The 19,914-nt window shown below is 43.5% G+C and overlaps 1 protein-coding gene across 2 annotated transcripts in view; it reads left to right on the forward strand.

The window, feature by feature from the left end:
* The first annotated feature begins 1,382 nt into the window (after positions 1-1,382).
* The window catches only part of EML6 (EMAP like 6), a 211,831-nt gene continuing 193,299 nt past the window's right edge, over positions 1,383-19,914 (forward strand). For both annotated transcript variants that reach the window (XM_030826926.1, XM_030826927.1), the window contains exons 1-2: positions 1,383-1,456; positions 2,228-2,925. In XM_030826926.1, coding sequence (XP_030682786.1) covers positions 2,729-2,925 — 197 coding nt within the window. In that variant the 5' untranslated portion in view covers positions 1,383-1,456; positions 2,228-2,728. The remainder of the gene's footprint in view (positions 1,457-2,227; positions 2,926-19,914) is intronic.

Genomic DNA, 19,914 nt, shown 5'->3' on the forward strand with positions numbered 1-19,914 from the left:
ATTCTAGCCTGGGCAACAGCCTGTTTTGTCTCAAAACAAAACAAAAAGAACAACAACAAAAACTTACTGTCTTTATATAATTCATTTGGCACTGTTTTATGGTACGACATCATTGATCAACTATATTTTTGCTTATATCTCAAACCTTTCTCAGGCCGTGTTTTTGCTTTTGGTAGTGTTCTTGTTGCCTAGCACAGTGCCATCTCACTTATTTGTTGATTCTGCTTCCTTAAAAACAAAGATGAGACCAGTTCAAATCTCTTCATTACTGCAGGCAGCAACAAATCATCCAAACTCCGGCACTTCCAGTTCTTTCGAGCTTTCCTACCAGGTCGGAGGGCTGTCTTAAAACTTGAGGGAGATGAACTGACTAAGCGATTACACTGAAAGCCTGGGAAGAAAAGGACGTTCCAAACGTCCAGTCATCGTTTTGCAGCCTCTTAGTCACTGGGATTTTGAAATCTCTTTCCAAAGACTAGCTATGGCCCTAAATTGGAAATAGGCTACTTGAGAACATAGTGGATTCATAGTTCACCTCGGGCAGTTTTAGGAGAAATGCCATCAGCTTCTGCTTTTGAAGGCCAAGGTTAGTTGTTCATGGCGTGAGCACCTTCCTGCTTCCAAACTCTGGTTATCTGTAAATACCCAAGTCCTCTAATTTAGGACGCAGGTCATGGGAAGACGCTGGTTCTTAGGGCAGAAGTGAGCTCACATTCCCAGCATTTTTCTTAAACTTGGCAGAACTGCACTTTAACAAATTAAAATCCATGTGAATGAAAAGGAAAACTTAAGTAGGAAACCAGCTTAAGCTTGAGTCAGTTACAGCATAGTGAGGATGTCGGTTACAGCAACGCTCAGAGACGGATGAAGGAGTAATTCTAGTGGTGGGCTGTGAGACCGTCTCCATTCCAACTCCACCGCTTTTCTCCACAGAGACCCACGCACGCCAGCTCCCGCCTCAGTCACAAGGGAACGCCCGCGTGGGCAGGCAGTCGCCCTTGGTGAGCCGCTATCTCCTCATCCCGAGAGCCGCAGGCTCTGCTGACGCCGGTACCGGTCTCTCTGCGACTCCCTCTTGGCGCGCGGAATCCTGGGATTTGTGGTCCCTTCCGCGCGCTGTCCGCCCTCGCCGGCGCAGAGAGGACTACACTTCCCAGGATGCATCGGGGGAAGAGGCCACAGGGACCGGGAGAGGGAGGGGGCGGCCCCAGTCCTCCGGGGCGTCGATGTTTCCAAGCGGCGCGATCTCGCCTAGTAACCGGCAGCGGAGGTTCACTAGCGCGGCATTGTGGCCCCGCCCCCGGAGCCCCGGCTGGAGGAAGAACCTGTCTCCCGCGGCGCCCCAGTGACGAAGCCCATCCCCGGGTGCGGGAGGTGGGAAGGGGAGGGCAGGCAGAGGATTTCGCTCGCCCGCGCGAGATCCGGGACGCGCCGGTGGCGTCCGCCGGCAGCAGAGGTCAGCGGCAGAGAGCGCGGGGATGCTCCGCGGGCGAGGCTGGTTCGGGAGTGGGAGGAGTGCAGGGCGCCGCCAGGGCGGCAGTGCGCGCCCGCCGAAAAGTCCTGAGGGCGGGCATCCCTCGCGCAGCGCGCCGACCCCCGGGACGTGTGCGTCTGTGGGGGGTTGCTGTCCCTCGGGTCCCGCGGGCGACCCCGCTTCACGCTGGGCTCAGGGCAGGACCCGGGATTCCGTGGGACCCGGTGTTTAGCGCAGACGTTTCTAGGGAGAAGTACACGATTTTTGCCACTTGTTATTTAATTTCTCCTCGACGAGGAGCGTTTGTAGGTAGCGCACTCCCTCTGACTGCACTAGTGCCTCGTTTCTTCCGAGTGAGACAGTCTTTCATGATGCGGTTTGGAGTTGCTGATCAATGAGAGCTGCTAAGTTCTTTATGGCTTTCTCGGTGAAGAGAAGGTTCACGGAGGATATGATTATTAAACACGCACATGAAAACTAATTGGAGCATCTAAAAAATGACCATTGCATATTCGCCCTCGCTTATTAGGGCAACAGCAAGCGTTCCTTCAAATCGTATCAGCAACTGCCAGGCAGCAGCGTTTACGCATATTTCATATCATTAAGGAGATGGAACTGGAGAGAGAAAGCGGGAGTAGGGGACAATTTTTTAAAATACCAAACTTGGTTTAGTTTGGGGATAATTTCCTTGGATTGGGTGACTTATGCGAAAAATCTGTTTCTTTCTTCCTCGCTCTCGCTTCCTGGATATAGACTGTCAGTTTCGGATCCAAGGACGGCGATGGCAGAGCTCACCCGGGTTGCCTGTCAAATCAAGGCTATCGCAGAATAAATCCCGCCGCCTGACGCGAAGCCCCGGCGCACCGCAAACTTCAGTGAGCAAACTGGGTGATCGCTGTTGGGATATGCAGATCCCTGATGTAAAAGGCGGGGTGGCCCCCCTGAGAGCCTCTCCCGGGGGCCGGAGCCCGCAGGTGCAGTGAGGCGCGCGCGCCCCCAGAGCCGCCTTGCCCGGGGAGAGGGAGCCCGGCGCCCAGCGGGGTCTGGCGGCCGCACACCGGCGGCGGCGGCTTGTCTGCGGCGGCTGCAGCGGATGATGGTGGCGGCCGGCCCGCTGGGCTGTGCCTGTGTGTCGCCGCGGAAATCAGCGCCCAGCGCCGCGCGCTGAGCCCCTGCAGGTCCGCCGCAGCCCCAGCCTCGGCGAGGACGGCCCCCGCGCGCGGGGGGGCCGGGGGCGCGCGGGGTCGGCTTATCATGGCGGATCGGACGGCGCCCCGCTGCCAGCTCCGGCTGGAGTGGGTGTACGGGTACCGGGGTCACCAGTGCCGCAACAACCTGTACTACACGGCAGGCAAGGAGGTGGTCTACTTTGTGGCTGGGGTCGGGGTGGTTTACAACACCCGCGAGCACAGCCAAAAATTCTTCCTGGGACACAACGACGACATTATCAGGTAAGGGGGTGGCCAGGGGTGGCGGGGAGGGGTTGCGTGTGGAGGCTGGGAGGGTGGGAAGAGGTTGACCTGGGGTCGGATCCGGGAGCCCCGTGGAATAGAGGATTCTCTCTGGAGCCGCATGGAATTACTGAAGGGCTGCTGATTCTAGGGCCAGGGCAGAAACAGAGTGGGGGGTGCAGGTGAGGAGGGAGAGATGTCTTTTCGCTGTATCCCTCCGGAATTCCGGCTTTTAAATCTCCAAGGAGTTGAGTGTTCTGATGCTGTCTTGCTGTTCTTTCCTGCTACAAGTGGAAGGAGCCTGGGTAACTATGAAACACTTCTTCCTTCCCTAACCAGGTGCACGGTAGGACCAATAGCCTGAAGTGTGGGCATCATCTTTGGGAGGCTCCTCAGTGGGTTTCTCAGTAAGCAAGAGGATTAAAAAAGATCTAAAAGAAATTGTATTACTGGTAATTTGGAATCTTCATCTCAGATGCTTTGGACCTGGGAAATTTCTGCAGTGGGTGGGGAGTTTGTTCCCTAATATTTCACTTGGCAGTGTTTTAATGCCCAAAGCACATTTATACACTAAATGGATGCTTCCACAACATCATTGAGGTTATTAAAGGCTGGCAGCTGCTGGATCACAAAATCCTACCAGCCAGCCCACACAATGACCAACATCTGCTAGCGGATGGCCCAAGACTGACTGACAGGAGAGCTCATTTGGATGAATGGCTATTTTAGGGGCCCTCCCGATTAAATTGAAGATGGTTATATTGTGATTCTTGGCCCTATCCTCTCATCTTTGGACCAGACACATTTTCCTCCAGCCCTTGTCAGCTTTTATGTGACCAAACAAGGTATGGGCCAGATGCTGTTCACAGGGAATCCTTTTCAGCCTTCAGCAGTTAAGGAAGATTTTCGTCACATGGAAGCCTCAGCCCACAGGGAAAATGACTTGCTGAGGATGGCCTACAACTGACAGAGACCATATTTATACCTTCCAAACTTGTGTGTTTCATTGATGTAGAACAACTACCATTACATTCTCAGAATATTGCCACTTTTGCTCTAAGTTTGTCTTTCACAATGAAATAAATGAAGTGGTGTCATGTCCACGCTCCTAATTTCTCAGTGCAGAGAATGATTTCAAAGATCAGCGTTTTTTTCCTTCCTAATGATGTGCTTATATTCCAGAGCCTTTTTTTTTCTGAGACCTAAAGTTGAAAAATTGTTACAGAAGGCAAGCACTTAATATTCAAAATAACAGATTTAAAAAAATCTTGACTTTTTTTGAAGATGGGAGCTCTAATGTTCTCAAGATTTAGTGGAACTAGCATGTAAAACTTTTTTCATGTCACGTATGACAAAAATAGCTTTTTTTCTTCCCTCCCTAACATGGTAGTTGTTGTAATTGGGGCATCCTTACATAGTTTTGTTCTGCAGATTTTGCTTCTCTAATTGCTAGGCTGATTATGAAAGTTACAGGTGCAGATAATTAACAATGACTCATGAAAAGGTTAGATGTTTAAAAATTTAAACCCATTATGTTTTTGCTCTCTCTGTCTTAATGCAGTGCTTTCCATTACAGCATCAAAATAAGATGTAGTCCTTTGGGTGAAGGGAGAGAGTGGCAATTAAACAGAAAATTCCCTGTGATTAAATAGTATTAATGTGACAGTTCACTGAACTACTTTGTGGATTTGAACCCTTAATCCTAATTTTTTCTCTGATACAAGGAAGAAAACCAAATGCACTCTTGAAACTGAAGGTGGGAAAAGGGTGGAGCTGCAGTAAACCGTTGTTATGACAAGCAGCCGGGCTAGTGGGATGTGATGAAATCTAGCTTGGGTGGTAAAGGAAACATTCAGATTTGAAGAAAAGGTGAATGAAGTGATGTGTATAACTGGGTTTGCAGGGAGCCTTAACTGATGAAAGGAAAAAGAGACAGTTAGCATCTGATCTATTTATTAAGCTACTTTAGTGACATAGTAGCAAGCCTGATTTCAGAGAAAGGACTGTATTCATAATTCTCCACAATATTTGGTTGGGTCAGAGTATGTATAGGTGAGCAGAGCAGAGTTCTTTAACATCCAAATATGTCTTTGTACATAAGAATAAAATTAAGTTCAATGAATTAAGAAACACAAACCACAGATTCTTATGGCATTAAGAGCTATAAAATTGGAATGTTTATGCTGTTCTTTTGCTTTGTCTTATGTATGTAAATATCTTTTTCCGGTGAAGGCACTGCACAAACCACAATGCACAATTTTTTGTCATTATGAATTTTAACTCATTTCCGTGTATGCCAGTATACTACTATTCTTCCACCTGAAATATTGAAGTTTGTTATTAAATGGAGAGGACTATAGCTAAGGTTTTAATGCTAAAGTATTTTGGTTTTTTATTGAATCATTACATGAATATCAAAACTTGTTCGTTTCTATCTCTTGTTTCCATCAGGTGAGATAGCGAAGTAACTCTCCACTTGGTACATAGCTTTTGCATTAGTTTGAAAGATATATTCCTATGCATACATCTATACTGCTTTATTTTTTGTGCTGTTTTGCCAAGAATATTAACTAGAAAGCAGCCCAACAAGTATTGATAACACACTCTATTTTATAAAACCATGTGATCTCCAAGATCATAATGAACCCTAATAATAATGTAGGTTTTGGCAGAGCTCATTAGGGCTCAGCATATATGTCCTTCTGCTTTGACAGGCTATATGTCTAAGTCAGATTTTTAAAGATGTTGTTATGTGAGGCATAATATAATTTATTGAATGTGGAGGCTTAGTTTTATTCTCTTGAATGATTACTTTTCAATTCAGGTAACAGATTAGAAGTTGATGCCATATTTTAGACCTGATAACATTGTGATAGAACAAGTGAATACTTAAAGTAATATTTGCTATTGGGCTAACAACAAGATGCAAATCAGGGCTTGATAGCAAGGACAGTAATAGAGACTGGGATAATTACTAACTTGGTTTCTACTTTAGGTAGTACAACATGACACAGAGAATGGGAGTAAATGAAAGAAAAGCCCATGAACACATTCATCCTCTGTTACTTCCCTTCCATTTTCACCGTGATTCCATTTGAGACATTTATCTCTTCCCTCTGGACTGCTGTATGTATTGCTTCTGACAGAACCCTGTCTCCAGGTTCTTCTCCCTCATTTTCTGGCTCCCAGTTGCAAAGGAGGTTTATCTACAATGCTGCTTTACGGGAAAGGGCACTGACTTCGTTATCATTCACACTTGGGTATAAATCCCACTCTGCCATTTACTGGGGGTATCTGGCTGAGTGGCATCACTTCTCAGGGCCTTGTTTATTTGTGAAATGGGAGTGACAATACCTAAACTGCAGAGTTGTAACTATTAGAAAAAAATGTATGCAAAGGATTTAGTGTGGGGCCTGGCCCTTAGTTGGTGCTCAATAAATATTCTTAGTTGTGGTAGAAGTAGTATTTCACTAAACACACACACACCCCCAGAAGAAAACAATGATTCGTCATTGCTTACAGGCAGAAGTCCAGATTCCTAAGCTTTCTGTTCTCTCTCCTAACCTACCATCCTATCCTTATTTTCCTTTTTTAAAAAATCATAAATTGTTTGCTTCCCACTTGCCATATGATGACTCTGTTCTTCCCTGCCTCACAGTGGAATGATTCATCTCCCCCGCTGGCCCTTCTCTGTCTGTCCAGCCCCACCCCTCCAATGGCATAGCAGTGGGAGCTTGGACTTTGCTGTCAGTCATACTTGAGTTTGAACCTAGGACTGCCACCAGCTGCGGACTTTACTAAACCTCTTCGAGTCTTAACTATCTCATCAGTGAAACAACTTTTCACTTATAAAATGGAGTTTTAAAGGTATCTCCTTTGTAGTTTGTTGTGGGGATTACATACAAAAATGTTTGGCCAATGGTAAGTGCGCAGCACCGGGGTCCTGTTTGCACCTGCATCCTGCAGGGCCCCATCTGCTGCAGTCTCACCTCTCCCATGAGACCTTGTACCATCCTCAGATGAAGGGGCACCTTGCACTTCCAAAACTTTGTGTGTTCTGTGACTGATGCTGCTCACTTAATATGTATCATTTAGGGCTATCATTTCATTCTGTTTTCATTTGTAAGCATATATAAGGCCCTTGAGGCTGAGAATGAATCTTATAACCAGAGCTAACATTTCCTGAGTGCCAAACTCAGAACTAAATGTGTGTATCGATTGATCTGATCCACCCTCTCACAATCCAGTGAGATAGGCACTGTTGCTAACCCCAGTCTACAGGGGAGGCAGCTGAGGCACAGAGAGGTTGAGGATCTTGCCTGTTGTCACTGTCTGGCAGACTGTGGAATGGGAATTGGAACCCAGACTGGTCTGATTCCAAAGCTCCAAGCTTTGGCTTCACTGCTTTATGGCCTCTTATATTGTGGTCCCTACAACTGTGCCTTCTTCCTAACCAGAAGGTAGTAGGTTGTTGCTCTTTGTAACTCACTTATCCTCTGTTGGTCTATAAACTGTTTGATTTATTCAAGAATATTTGAAGTAGATCATTAGAATTCTGCCTGGAAATTGGACCATGTTTAAGTTTACTTTAGAAACATCCCCAGCTCGGCCGGGCTAATCCCAGCAATTTGGGAGGCTGAGGTGGGCAGATCACTTGAGCTTGGGGGTTCAGGACCAGCCTGGGTGGCATGGCAAAACCCCATCTCTACAGAAAATACAAGGGCTGGCTGGGCATGGTGGCAGGTGCCTGTGGTCCCTGGTATTCAGGGACCTAGGGCCAGACAATCTCTTTGGCCCAGGAGGCAGAGGTTGCAGTAAGCCGGGTTTGTGCCGTTGCACTCCAGCCTGAGCGACAGGAGTGAGGCCCTGTCTCAAGAAAAAAAAAGAAAAGAAAAAATTTAAAAAAGAGAAATATCCACAGCTTTGGAACAATGACCTGAAACAATGATCTACTGGAGATTTTAATTAAAAAAATTATTTTAGTCAAAATTGTGACGTGTCTCAAATAATCTAGTGCTGCAAATACAATTGAACTTGTTGGATTTGAAGAGACAGGTCTAACAGCCATGATTGGGCCTGGAGTGTCAGGTAAGCAGGTTCACCTGAAGGCCTAGAGATGTGACTTTATATTCTTTAGTCCCTTGACCAGTTTGAATAAGAGAAACACGGAGGTAATCACAAAGAATCAAATCTATATTAAGTTGAGTGCTTGCTCTGTACCAGATACTTCATATATATGTCATCCTGTTGAATTCTCCTGCCCCCAACACTGAGAAATAGGTCTTCTCATTTTACAGGTATGGCTCTGAGAGGGAAAGAGGTTTAATCAGAGTTACTCAATGGGACCAGCCTACTGCTCATTGGATCCCACTTACTCTGTGCATTGGAAAGAGCACAAAGTGAAAGCTTTTGATGGAAGCTTATAATGATCTTCATAAATGATTGCATTATTGCTCTTCTTATTAATTATAGTCTGGTGATTTTTATTAAGACTTGTTTATTCTCTAAGTTGGGTGTAATTTATTCTTTCATATTTGTTAATTCATCAAAAACTAATTTTACATCTATAATGTGCCAGATGCAGGGGGTGTAGCAGTGAACATGACAAACTTTCTGCCGCCTTGAAGCTTACTTTCTGATGGGGGAAGCCAACAGTGAATGAACAAGAAAATAAGATGACTATAGATGGTGATAAGTGCTAAGAAGAAAAATAATCACAGAGAAACTGGGTTGAATGGGGGTATGGAAGCCACCTTTGGCAAGATTTCCAGAGCAGCTCTCTAGGGAGATGGCATTTAAGCAGAAACCTGAAGGGTGTGAAGGGGAAGACAGGTGAAGATGTAGTGGCAGAGAAGAGGTTATGTGCAAAAGTGCCAGGGTGGGAAGAAACTTAATGTGCCTAAAATTCTGGTATAGATAGCCAGAGAAAGACCAAGGTCATTGTAATTCTCATCCAGGTCATTAATGCCTCATGGGTTTTGGTACCATATGCCCTAGATTTCCCAGGACAGTCACAAATATTCCATTCAGTTATTGTTGTGGATATACTTGTTCTTGTCACATCATGAATCTAATTTTTAATTCAGAAATATGAGGCCGGGCTCACTCCTGTCATCCCAGCACTTTGGGAAGCTGAGGTTGGAGTATTGTTTGAGCCTGGGAGTTAAGGACCAGCCTGCGCAACATAGGGAGACCCCATCACTACAAAAACTTAAAAAATTTAGCCAGGCATGATGACATGTTCCTATGGTCTCAGCTACTTGGGAGGCTGAGGCAGGGGGATCACTTGAGCCTGGAAGGTCAAGACTGCAATGTGCTGTGATCACACCATTATTGCACTCCACCCTGGGTGACAGGGCAAGACCCTGTCAAAAAAAAATATATGACTGTGTTTTGTTTTGGAAAATGTGGTTGCCACATAATGGGTCACTGCTTGAAAACATTGCCCTGAACTATACTATCTTATAAAGAATTATATCAGTCCCACCAACCACATCAATCAGTCATGTGGATTACACTCTGATAGGTGAAAAACTGTTCCCATGGCAGCAACCCTAATTAGGCAACACTATCCTGCAGCCTCTCCTATCCTCAAGGAGTGGATCTGAACACCTTTTTGAAGCACTGCGAAACTGTTTTCCACAACAGCCACACCATTTTAGCATCCCACCAGCAATGTATGAGAGGTCCAGTTCTTCCACATCGTCAAGATTTATTATTGTCTGTCTTTTTTTACTATAGCCATGCTGCTGGGTGTGAAATGATATCTCATTGTGGTTTTGATTTTCATTTCCTTCATGACTAATGATGTGGATCATCTTTTCATAAACTTATTAGCCATTTGTGTATCTTCTTTGGATAAATGTCTATTCAAATCCATTACCCATTTTTAATCAGTTTGTCTTTTTATTGTTGAGTTCTAAGAGTTTTTCTTTTTACATATTCTGGGTATAAGTCCCTTATAGATTATTTGCAGATTTTTTTCCCATTCAGTGAGTTGTCCTATTCACTGTCTTGGTGGTACCCGTGGAAATACAAAAGTTTTTCATTTTGATGATGTCCAATTTATTAATTTTTTCTTTTTTATGCTTTTGATGTCATATTTAGGCAACCATCACCTAATCCAAGGTCATCAAGATTTACTCCTATGTTTTCTTCTAAGAGTTTTATAGTTTTAGCTCTTACATTTAGGTAGATGATCTATTTTGAGTTAATTTTTATATATGGTGTGAGGTAGGGGTCCAACTTTATTCTCTTGCATGTGGATATCTGGTTGTCCCAACATCGTTTGTTGAAAAGACTACTTTTTCTCCATGAAATTATCTTAGATGCCCACAGCCTTTGAATTCAGCCAGTAGGGGACTAACTTCTCCCATGTAGAAGATGCTGAATGTTTGGGGACCCAGAAATGGAAAAAATCATTAAATAGGTTAACCTAGAAGAAATAGAAACCATAGGCTTTGGTTGCTATTCTGTATTTGTAAAGATGGTGTTTGAGCTAATGAGTGACATATAGATTTTTATATATTTATAAAGTAAACTATAACTTAAATAGTGAGTGCAGTATTTAGTAACTGCTGGTTTAGTGACCAACAACAGTCTATACATTGGATTTGTTTACTCCCAAAGGTTTTTGCTTTTTAAAAATGATTTTATAAGCATCAGCCTTGCTGCTGGACACAGGTCTGTTGAGCCAGCTGAGGAGGTGAGTGGTATGGAAAGCAGGGGGAGTTGTAACAGAGGGTGCCCTTTGACCTATACTCCTTTATCAGTTCATTCCTTTCTTCCCCTAAAGGGAGGTAGGCATCTGGATGACCTCAACTGGAATTTGAAGGATTCTGGGATTGTCCACTGGTTTGCTGCCTACCACTCCCTTTCCCATTAATACAGAGGAGGGGAGCAGCAGGCCAGCCTACCTCCTGGAGATGAAAGGAGCTCTCTCTGGACTAGTAATACCTTAATAGGCTTGTCAGAGAATTTTTCTAAGGCTATGGAGAATTATTTTAAGGCATGAGCCTTCATTTTTAATTTAACTGCTGTTTAATAATGCCAGGAAAACATTTTTCTGTGTTATGAGTTGATTTTATGGATGGGAATAAAACAAGACTCACAAATGACAAGATGTCTTCTAAGTAAGGGATCATCAGTTGCAAGAAACTTTTTCAAAGAAGTACAGTTGAGGAGATTACAAGGTGACAAGAAAACCTTTGGAACTCAATTACAGGGAGTGTGGCTGGTCTCTTAGGCACTGCACAGTATCAGGCAGCTATTCTTTCTCTAATTATTTCTCTTGGAAGTGTCCCTATGCATCACAGGGATTCACATCTGTGCTTCTCTCTGGACAATACATGCTTTGATTTTCTCTGGCTGCTTAACTCAAGGATTCATTTTGCACATGGCCACCCTCCAAAAAATCCGCCTCAGTCCCCTAAGTACAATCCATCTTGGTCCTACAAAACCAACTGAATCAATCTTTTGAGTCTTAATTCCAAATTCCCAGGAAAGAGAATCGAATTGCCCTATCATGGGTCAGGATGTCCACCGGGTCCAAACAGCTGTAGCCTGGAGGGTGGGACAGTGTTTCAAAGGGCTGCCCCTTTAAAGAAGATCCCCCACCCCTAATAAGGGGGGAATAGACTGAGAGAGAATAAATGGCAACTTTACTACAGAAGGTGGAGTAGAAGAGAAGGGGGCAAATGATTTCTTGATGCACAGAAAAGGACAGTGATGAGAAATACTGAGCTGAGGACAAGAAAAGTTAAGTAAAGGGACACTAAAAGGACTTACATTAAAAATAATGGTGATATGGCCGGGCATGGTGGCTCACTCCTGTAACCCTAGCACTTTGGGAGGCCAAGGTGGGCAGATCACCTGAGGTCAGGAGTTCAAGACCAGCCTGGCCAACATGGTGAAACCCCGTCTCTACTAAAATACGAAAATTAGCTGGGCGTGATGGCGGGTGCCTGTAATCCCAGCTACTCAAGAGGCTGAGACGGGAGAATCGCTTGAACCCAGGAAACAGTGGTTGCAGTGAGCTGAGATCGCACCACTGCACCGTAGCCTGGGTGGCTGAGTGAGTCTCCATCTCAAAAAAAAAAAAAAAAATTGGTGATATGATATATCATGGAGTTTTCACTTCTCATAAGAGACTATACTGAAGTGTCTCCAGACAGTGCTAGGCAACGGCTGGTGGCCACAGCCTTGGAAGGCCAGTTGGGCATTGTTTGCCCACTGGGGTGCCAGTGCTACTATTAAGGGTTTTTATCTCCTGCTGGTCTGGTGTCAGGGGTGATGGGTTAGAGGGGTGCAGATGGAAATGAGGCTGATATTGGCAGGCACTGGGGAGGTGGCTTGATGGTACTCACAGGAGGCTTCCTGGGGCTGTCACAGCGGCCAAGGTAGTGGAGGTGGGGATGAGGGACAGCTGTTATTTATCAACTGGTAAAGAAATAGTTCCATATTTTAACTGGTAGAGATACTGGTGCATACCTGCTGAACATCAACCATGGCAATGAGTGAAAAGGTTTCACGAATGAACCATTGGGTGATTTAGTGAGTGTAGCTATCTAACGTATTTTGAAAATGAATTTTCCTAAGGCTAGATTTAAAACCTGCTTAAGGCTCCTTATTGCCTGCATGATGAGAGTCAAACTCCCACAGGATGTTCTGCACAGTCTATTATGATCTTCTCCCTGGCTTCTCTTCCAGCCTGATGTCCCTCCCTGTCTTAACATCCTCCAGCCACATCACACACCTTGCAGTTCCCTGAATCTGGCATCCTATTTTGTGTTTCCTCATCCCTTCATGTATCATTTTGGTTGCCTGAAATGACCCCTCCTTTCTCCACTTATAAGTCCTTCACTTCCTTCAATATCAATGCAAGTGTCACCTCTCCCTGAAGCCTTATTTGACAGCTCAAGGCTATTTTGTCCTCCTTTCTCTATGCATCTGGGCTAACATGCACGTTCCTCCCTTCTGGAGTCATTGCATCGTGTTGCATTTGTTGACTTACCTATGTTTCCATCTGCTTTGAATTTCATGCCTGTGTCCCTGTGCCTAGCACCTTGTCATGGGCATAGTAAGTGCTTTGGATATTATTCTTTATATTTCGAATTATTTGGAAGGAGCAAGGTGTGAAATAGGGGTGAGATTTCTATAGCACTCATTTTATACATACTTTGTGAAGATAAAAACCTGAAAATATTGTTCTCAGCTGGCATTGAGAGGCAGGATTCAGAATATTCTTTTTTAAGAGAATATTTGAATGGCAATAATGACTGATTATTGCTGTGTTCTTAGTCAGACACCAAATTTGATTTGACTTCTTGCTTATACTTCTCTACTGGTCTAGATGGAAAATACAGCCATTGAGGACATAATGTTTCCTACTGGAATATGGCCATGGCCCTTACAATGAATGAGACATTCCTTTTGAATGTTTGTGCTTAAGGTATTTTAACTGTATTATAAGAAAAATCATGATTTGCATCCCTTTCACTGTAAGAAATGTGGTTTTTTAAGCAACTTTTGAAATTATGTTGGAATGTTTATAAGAGGGAAGTGAAGTCCAGATGTCTGCAGAGATTGTAAGGTAGCACCTGCCAGCTTTAACTAAATTTGTCTTTCCTGGCCCAGAAGAGTTTTACCCAAACGTACAGAAGTAGGGGTTTGAGGGAAGACCCCTGGAGAAAGTGACTTTTGAAGGCTGAAGAGCAGTTTGGCAGGGACGTGGAAAAAGAATGGGGAAGGAGGAAAAGACAGGGCAGGAACAGCTTATGCAGAGGCTCAGGGGCTTAAAATAGCAGGGTCCCCTGAAGCAAGAATAAGTAGCTCAATGTTACCAGAATGACAGATGAGAGTAAGGAGGGTACAGTGGGAGATGAAGCTGGATTAAGTGGGCTGGAGCTAGATAGCTAAGGGATTTACCACTCATTCCACAAGTTGTGGACACTAGTGAGTTCATTTAAACAAGGCAAGACAAGGCCAATTTACATTTTAGGAAGATGTATTTCACTTTGTTTTTATTGACCTTTTCTTCTGATTCCTTTCTCCTCTTTTCCTTCAATGCCAGACCTCTCAGAAGAGGGAGCATGGCATTGTGCATGGGGGTTGGGGTCCCATGGGATTGAACACTGTATGGGCTCTGTCTCTAACCAGACATGTGACTTTGGGCATGGCGCTTACCTTTTCTGGGCCTCAGTTTCCTCATTTGTAAATCCCTAAGATCCTTCCAAAATCTCTTCTAAGTTAAAGTCCTGAGGTTCTTAGTTGTCTTCATTTACTGCCTCCGTTTTCTTTATCTCTCATTCACTTTTCAACATAATGAACTGGTTTCTACTTCCGCCAGCCACTGGAGTTCTCTGGAGCGACTTCAGTGACCTCCATTGCTAGGTGGAGCCACATCGTGCTTAACCTCTTCACAGCATTGGGTCAGCTCATCACCTTCTACTCAGTGCCTATCCTTTTCTTTCCTCATCATTGCGGTCCCCTGGTTTTCTCTTACCTCCCCTGCCCTTTCCCTCCTCTCCCTAGGCCTACCTGATACATACAGGGGCTGGTCAATGTCACTGATCAGATTGTCTTGCCAAAAGTGCATGGCCTCGATCTAATAATGAGGAAACAGACCAATGCAAATTGAGGGACGTTCTACAATACAACTGGTCTGGACTTGGCAAAAAATGTTATTGTAAAAGACAAAAACAGATTGAGGGAATGCCCAGGTTAAAGGAGACTAGAATTATAGAACTAAATGCAATGTGTGACTTTGGATTGGGTTGAGAGGGGTTGCTATATATAACAGTATTGGGACAATTGGTGAAATTTGAATATGGGACTATATATGAGGTAACAGCTTTGTGTCCCTGTTAAATATTCTGAATTTGATTGTAGCAATGCAGTTATATAAGAGAATGTACTTATCTTAGAAGATGTGTGCTGAAATATTTAGGAGTGAAGAATCGTGATGGCTGCAGATTACTCTCAAATGGTTCAGTAACGATGACAGCAGCAGCAACAACAATAATAATGCATGTGTTTTGTTTTTGTTTTTGTTTTTTTAAGATGGAGTCTCACTCTGTTACCCAGGTTGGAGTGCAGTGGCGCGATCTCGGCTCACTGCAACCTCTGCCTCCCGGGTTCAAGCGATTCTTCTGCCTCAGCCTTCTGAGTAGCTGGGATTATAGGCATGCGCCACCGTGCCTGGCTAATTTTTGTATTTTTAGTAGAGTCGGGGTTTCATCATTTTGGCCAGGCTGGTCTTGAACTCCTGACCTTAATAATGCCTGTGTTTTCTGTGTGTATGCATTGTGTTCTTCCAGGCATCTGTTCTCTCCTTTTCTCTTCATGTCATGCTCTTTTCCTAAGACCTCTTACCCACTGCCTCTTCCCTGCTTCCATCCTTGCCTTTCCCTTCTATTCTAAATACAGCAGCCAGAGTTATCTGGTTACAATAAGTAATTGCAGTCTTTGCCGTATAAGGTTGTGTGGTTGAACAGGTTGTGTCAATTCTCTGCCTTGAACCCTCACAGTAAAAGCCAGAGTCCTTGTTATGGCTTCTAAGTCCCTATTTGGGGATTTGGCCCCTTTTACCTCTGTGATCCAATCTGTTTTCTCTACATTCCTTGATCCACTCCAGCCACACTGGCTTTCTAGCTGCTGCTTGAATACCCAGGTGCTCTTCTGCCGCAGGGCCTTTGCACTCTTTGCACTCTTTATGCCTGGATCCTTGTCCCCTCAGACATTCACATGACATTTCTCACTTCCCTTAGGTGCCTGATCAGTGTTATCTTAACTGATTACCCTATTTAAAATTCAAACTCTTCTCTAACACATTCCTTATTGCCCATCCTTGTTTTGTTTTTTTCCTTAGTATTTCTTTTGATCCATCTTGTCTCTTTAAAATATAAGCTGTATTTAGGCAGGGCTGTTTCGTTCACTGCTCTGCCTACAGTTCTCATAATGGAGCCTGGCATGTAGAAGGTGCTTAAGAAGTGTTGTTGAATGAATAAATGAAAGACTTGTGCATGACTTTTGTTTTTGGATGATCCCCTTAGAATTTCTGCTTAGAATAGGACTTCTTTTTTGTACCCCCTTTGACAGACTATGAAGGCTATAGACACCATCTCAGAATAACGGGCTCATTTGTTCTGTTTTACACTTTTATTGCAGTGTAATACAGATACAGAAAAGTACATATATCATAGTGTACAGCTGGATCAATTCTCACAAACCCAACACATGTGTAACTTTGCTCACATCAAAAAATCAATACCACCCGCACCACAGACAGCACCTCATGCCCTTTTCCAGTGACAATCCCCACTGCAAAGGTGACCTCCATCCTGACTTTTAAGAGTATAGCTTAGTTTTGCTTAAGGTACTTTTAAAAGGAATGGTACAGTTTACATTCTTTTATGTCTGGCTCCTTTCAGTCAATACTATGTTGATGAGATTCATTTGTGTTTCTACATGCTCATTTTCAGTTCTGTATTTTTTGTTGTGTGGAAATACTGGAGTTTATCTGTTCTACTGTTTATGGGCATTTGGATGGTTTGCAGTTTCCTTTGGCTACTGGTACAAGCATTCTAGCACAAATGAACATATATGCACTTCCACCTAGGAGTGGTATTGTTAGGTCATGGGGTGCACATATGATCCTTGTTAGATACTGTCAAATGGTTTTCCAAAGTGGTTGCGTGAGGCCATATGCGGTGGCTCACTCCTGTAATCCCAGCACTTTGGGAGGCCGAGGTGGGCAGATCACATGAGACCAGGAGTTTGAGACCAAAGCGGTTGTGTCAATTTATACTTCCACCATCACAGAATAGTGTTTTCTCATGTATAAAGTAAAATATATACATATATTCTATAGGAAATTAATTCTTTTGAAATATAGTTATAAAAATAGTTTTAATATGTGGGTATATATGTTCTTCTTTATTAACACATACAATTAAAAGGTTCAGCAGTTCTTACAATTACTATGATTTAAAAGTAGTGATGAATATGCCTGATGTTTGAGATATCTGCAACAAATGTAATGTGATATGAAAATTCTTTGTTTTTACCAGTCACAGGGTCACAGGTACTTCTGTGGTTTGTAGATTACCTTCTGAATGATAGGAAATCTTAGTCTGTTACAAGTTAGTGAAAATGAAGGTATAATTTTCAATCTAAGTTCATCAACCTCCTGAAATCTATAAAAGGGTACATGGACCCCCAGGTTAAGAACCCCTTAAGGAAAATGACTTACAACAAAGATTTCTTGAGTGCCTCCTATGTGCCATACCCTGTGTGAGGCACTGGGAACCCAGCAGCACACAGCACACATCTCCTCTCAAGGAACTTGCAGTCACGAGGGCAGGAGTCCACATATGCACAGCCGGATATGGTTAGTTACCCAAAGTGTGTGAGAGCCCCAGGACATACTCCTAGCCTATTCATGGGAGGCGGTTGGTGGATAGGGAGGGCTTTCGGGAAGAAGGGGCATCATTAGATTTAGGCTCTATACCTGTCACTCTGGCTACAGTGTGAATAATGGATTGGAGGAAACAAGTCCGCAAGCGCTTGAAGTAATCCCGGTGTGAAGTAATTGTGGTAGAATGCAAAGAGAACTATGAATACATTCTGGAGACTCTTGATTCCTGGTGATGGATTGGATATGGGAGAGGGCATTGGGAGTAGGGTAGAAAGAAGGCAGGTAGGTGTAAGATATTGGTCAAGTTTCTGACTTAGTCAGCTGGTTGGATGGTGATGACCATTCACTGAAACAGAATGAGGAGCAGCTTCAGGGTCAGGGGAGATGAGTTCAGCTTTGAACATATTTAGATTGAGGTGTCTGTGAGACATCCAAGAGGTGGTTATACATTTATATGGGCCCTTCCTCAGGAGAGAGCTGTGAGAGTTTCAGTGTGTTGTAGGAGTGGGTGAGATACCCAGAGGAGGTAGGGAGGAAAGAAAAGGTCCCAGGGTCAGGACTTTGAGAAAGATCAACTTTTTAGAAACCAGCAGATAAAGGGGTACTTATGAAAGATGGGAATGGTCACAGGGGTAGGAGGCAAACCAGGGAAGTAGAATGCCCTTGAAACCAAGAACAGAGGGGGTGTCAAGAAGATGCTCAGCAGACTCAGCAGAGTAGAAGAAGGTGAGTCTGGAAAACGGCCCAGTGGATTTAGCAATAAGAGGTCATTGATGAATTGCTTTTACTACATAAACACTGGGAATGATGATTTTTCTCTGGATTGTACTTTTATCTGGGATTTAAGCTTTCTGTTATAGCAATACGAATGTCCAAGGGTCATTTCCTTTCAGGTTTACTTTTCTTCTTACATCTGCTTTATATATTTTCCTCATGCTCCAGTGGGTTTTATGCTGCAGTGGTAGTAGGCAGTCCTTTCAGCTTAATAACTTCTATCTCTGGCAGACTCTAGCTCTTTTTTTTTTCTTGGGACAATAAGAGATATTGTTACAGATGTTGCTTCTTGGTAAAAAGACTTGCAGGCCTATTTTTCTGCAGAGTGGATATGAACACATTCACTTTGACTGGCCATGTTTATGTATATGAGGGGCTGGCCTACTGATAATGACTTTGCAGGTCATCTTTCTTGCCTTGAGTGAAATTCAGTTTCTAGTCCATATGATAAAAATGTAATAGAAGAGATAGAAATTCTAGATATAAATTCTATAAATTTGTAATTATTTTCTTCCCAGAATGTCAACAACTTGGATTTTTTTATAATCTATGGGAGAAAAATGAGAAGCTACTTAAACAAACATGTGTTCAGTGCTTTCTCTGTAAATGACAGTGCAGGCCACACGATCACAGTGATCCAGGCAGGAACCATTGAATGCCTGGATACTCCTTCCCTCCTCATTCTCATTGTCCAGAGAGCCCCAAGTGCAGCTGATCTTGGCCTCTCTATCTTACTGCTTCTGCCCTGGTCCACATGCCTGGTTTTGTGTGGATGGTTATAATAGAGTACTAACTGGTCTCCCAGCTTTGATGGTTACTCCCCTAGCCCATCCTCTGCTCAAGAACCTGGTGAACTTAAACAAAAAAATTCAGATTTATGAGCCCACTCCTAAGGATTCTGATTCAGTAGGTATAGGTGTGAGGCCCCAAAGTCTGCATTTAAAAAATTGCCATAGAAGTGTAGATATAGGTGTATATAAATACGTACACAGACACACCCACACACACACACACACACACACTTACTTGCTCTTTCTGTTGAGATAACTAAGAAAGCAGTGACACATCAGCACTAGAAACATGACTAGCACCCAGAATTCAGTTTCTAAAGACTGTTTTCCACAAAAAAGAACAGAATTCCTTGGAGAAAAAGCTGATTCTAGGCCTGGGGCAGTGAAAGCATAAGATACATCTGGAATATCTTCTTGTGCTAGAAAATATAGCAGTGCTTAAAGAATAAGGGGAGATATTAAAATGACATGAGGGCCAGCTTGAAGGGACTTCTATTGGCCACATCTGGGATAATTTGAGCATGAATTATAATCTGTAGAACAAAATAAAAATCCTTGCATCCATAGTGATATAAATAACTCAATGGGGAGAAGGCAAAGCTCTTCCTTGTGTAGAAAGCCAAGTATTAAATATAGCTGGAATGATGGAGTTAGAAAACCAATGGATGCTATAACTAGTGATGAAGTTTTGTTGAGGAATGTGATTTTACGTTGTCCTCCACCACCAGATACTTAATATTTACAAAGGACAAACAATAAGTACAGTGGAGAAAACTGGCAACCCACCATAACTAAATTCAAATTAACATTTACAACAATGGGACAAACCACACTATTAAAAGAAAAAAAGATTCCTCAAGTGGTTTTAGTCTCCAGAATTTCTGCTGTATGCTAGCACTGGAATTAGTGTTCTGTGGCACAGATCTGATCTGTCTCGGCCTTGCTTAAAAACTCCGGCCAACTCTATTGCTTCTGGAATGCGACCCTACCCCACCTTTTTGCCATTAT

The sequence above is a fragment of the Nomascus leucogenys genome, chromosome 14 (genome assembly GCF_006542625.1).
Source record: "Nomascus leucogenys isolate Asia chromosome 14, Asia_NLE_v1, whole genome shotgun sequence".
NCBI lineage: Eukaryota > Metazoa > Chordata > Mammalia > Primates > Hylobatidae > Nomascus > Nomascus leucogenys.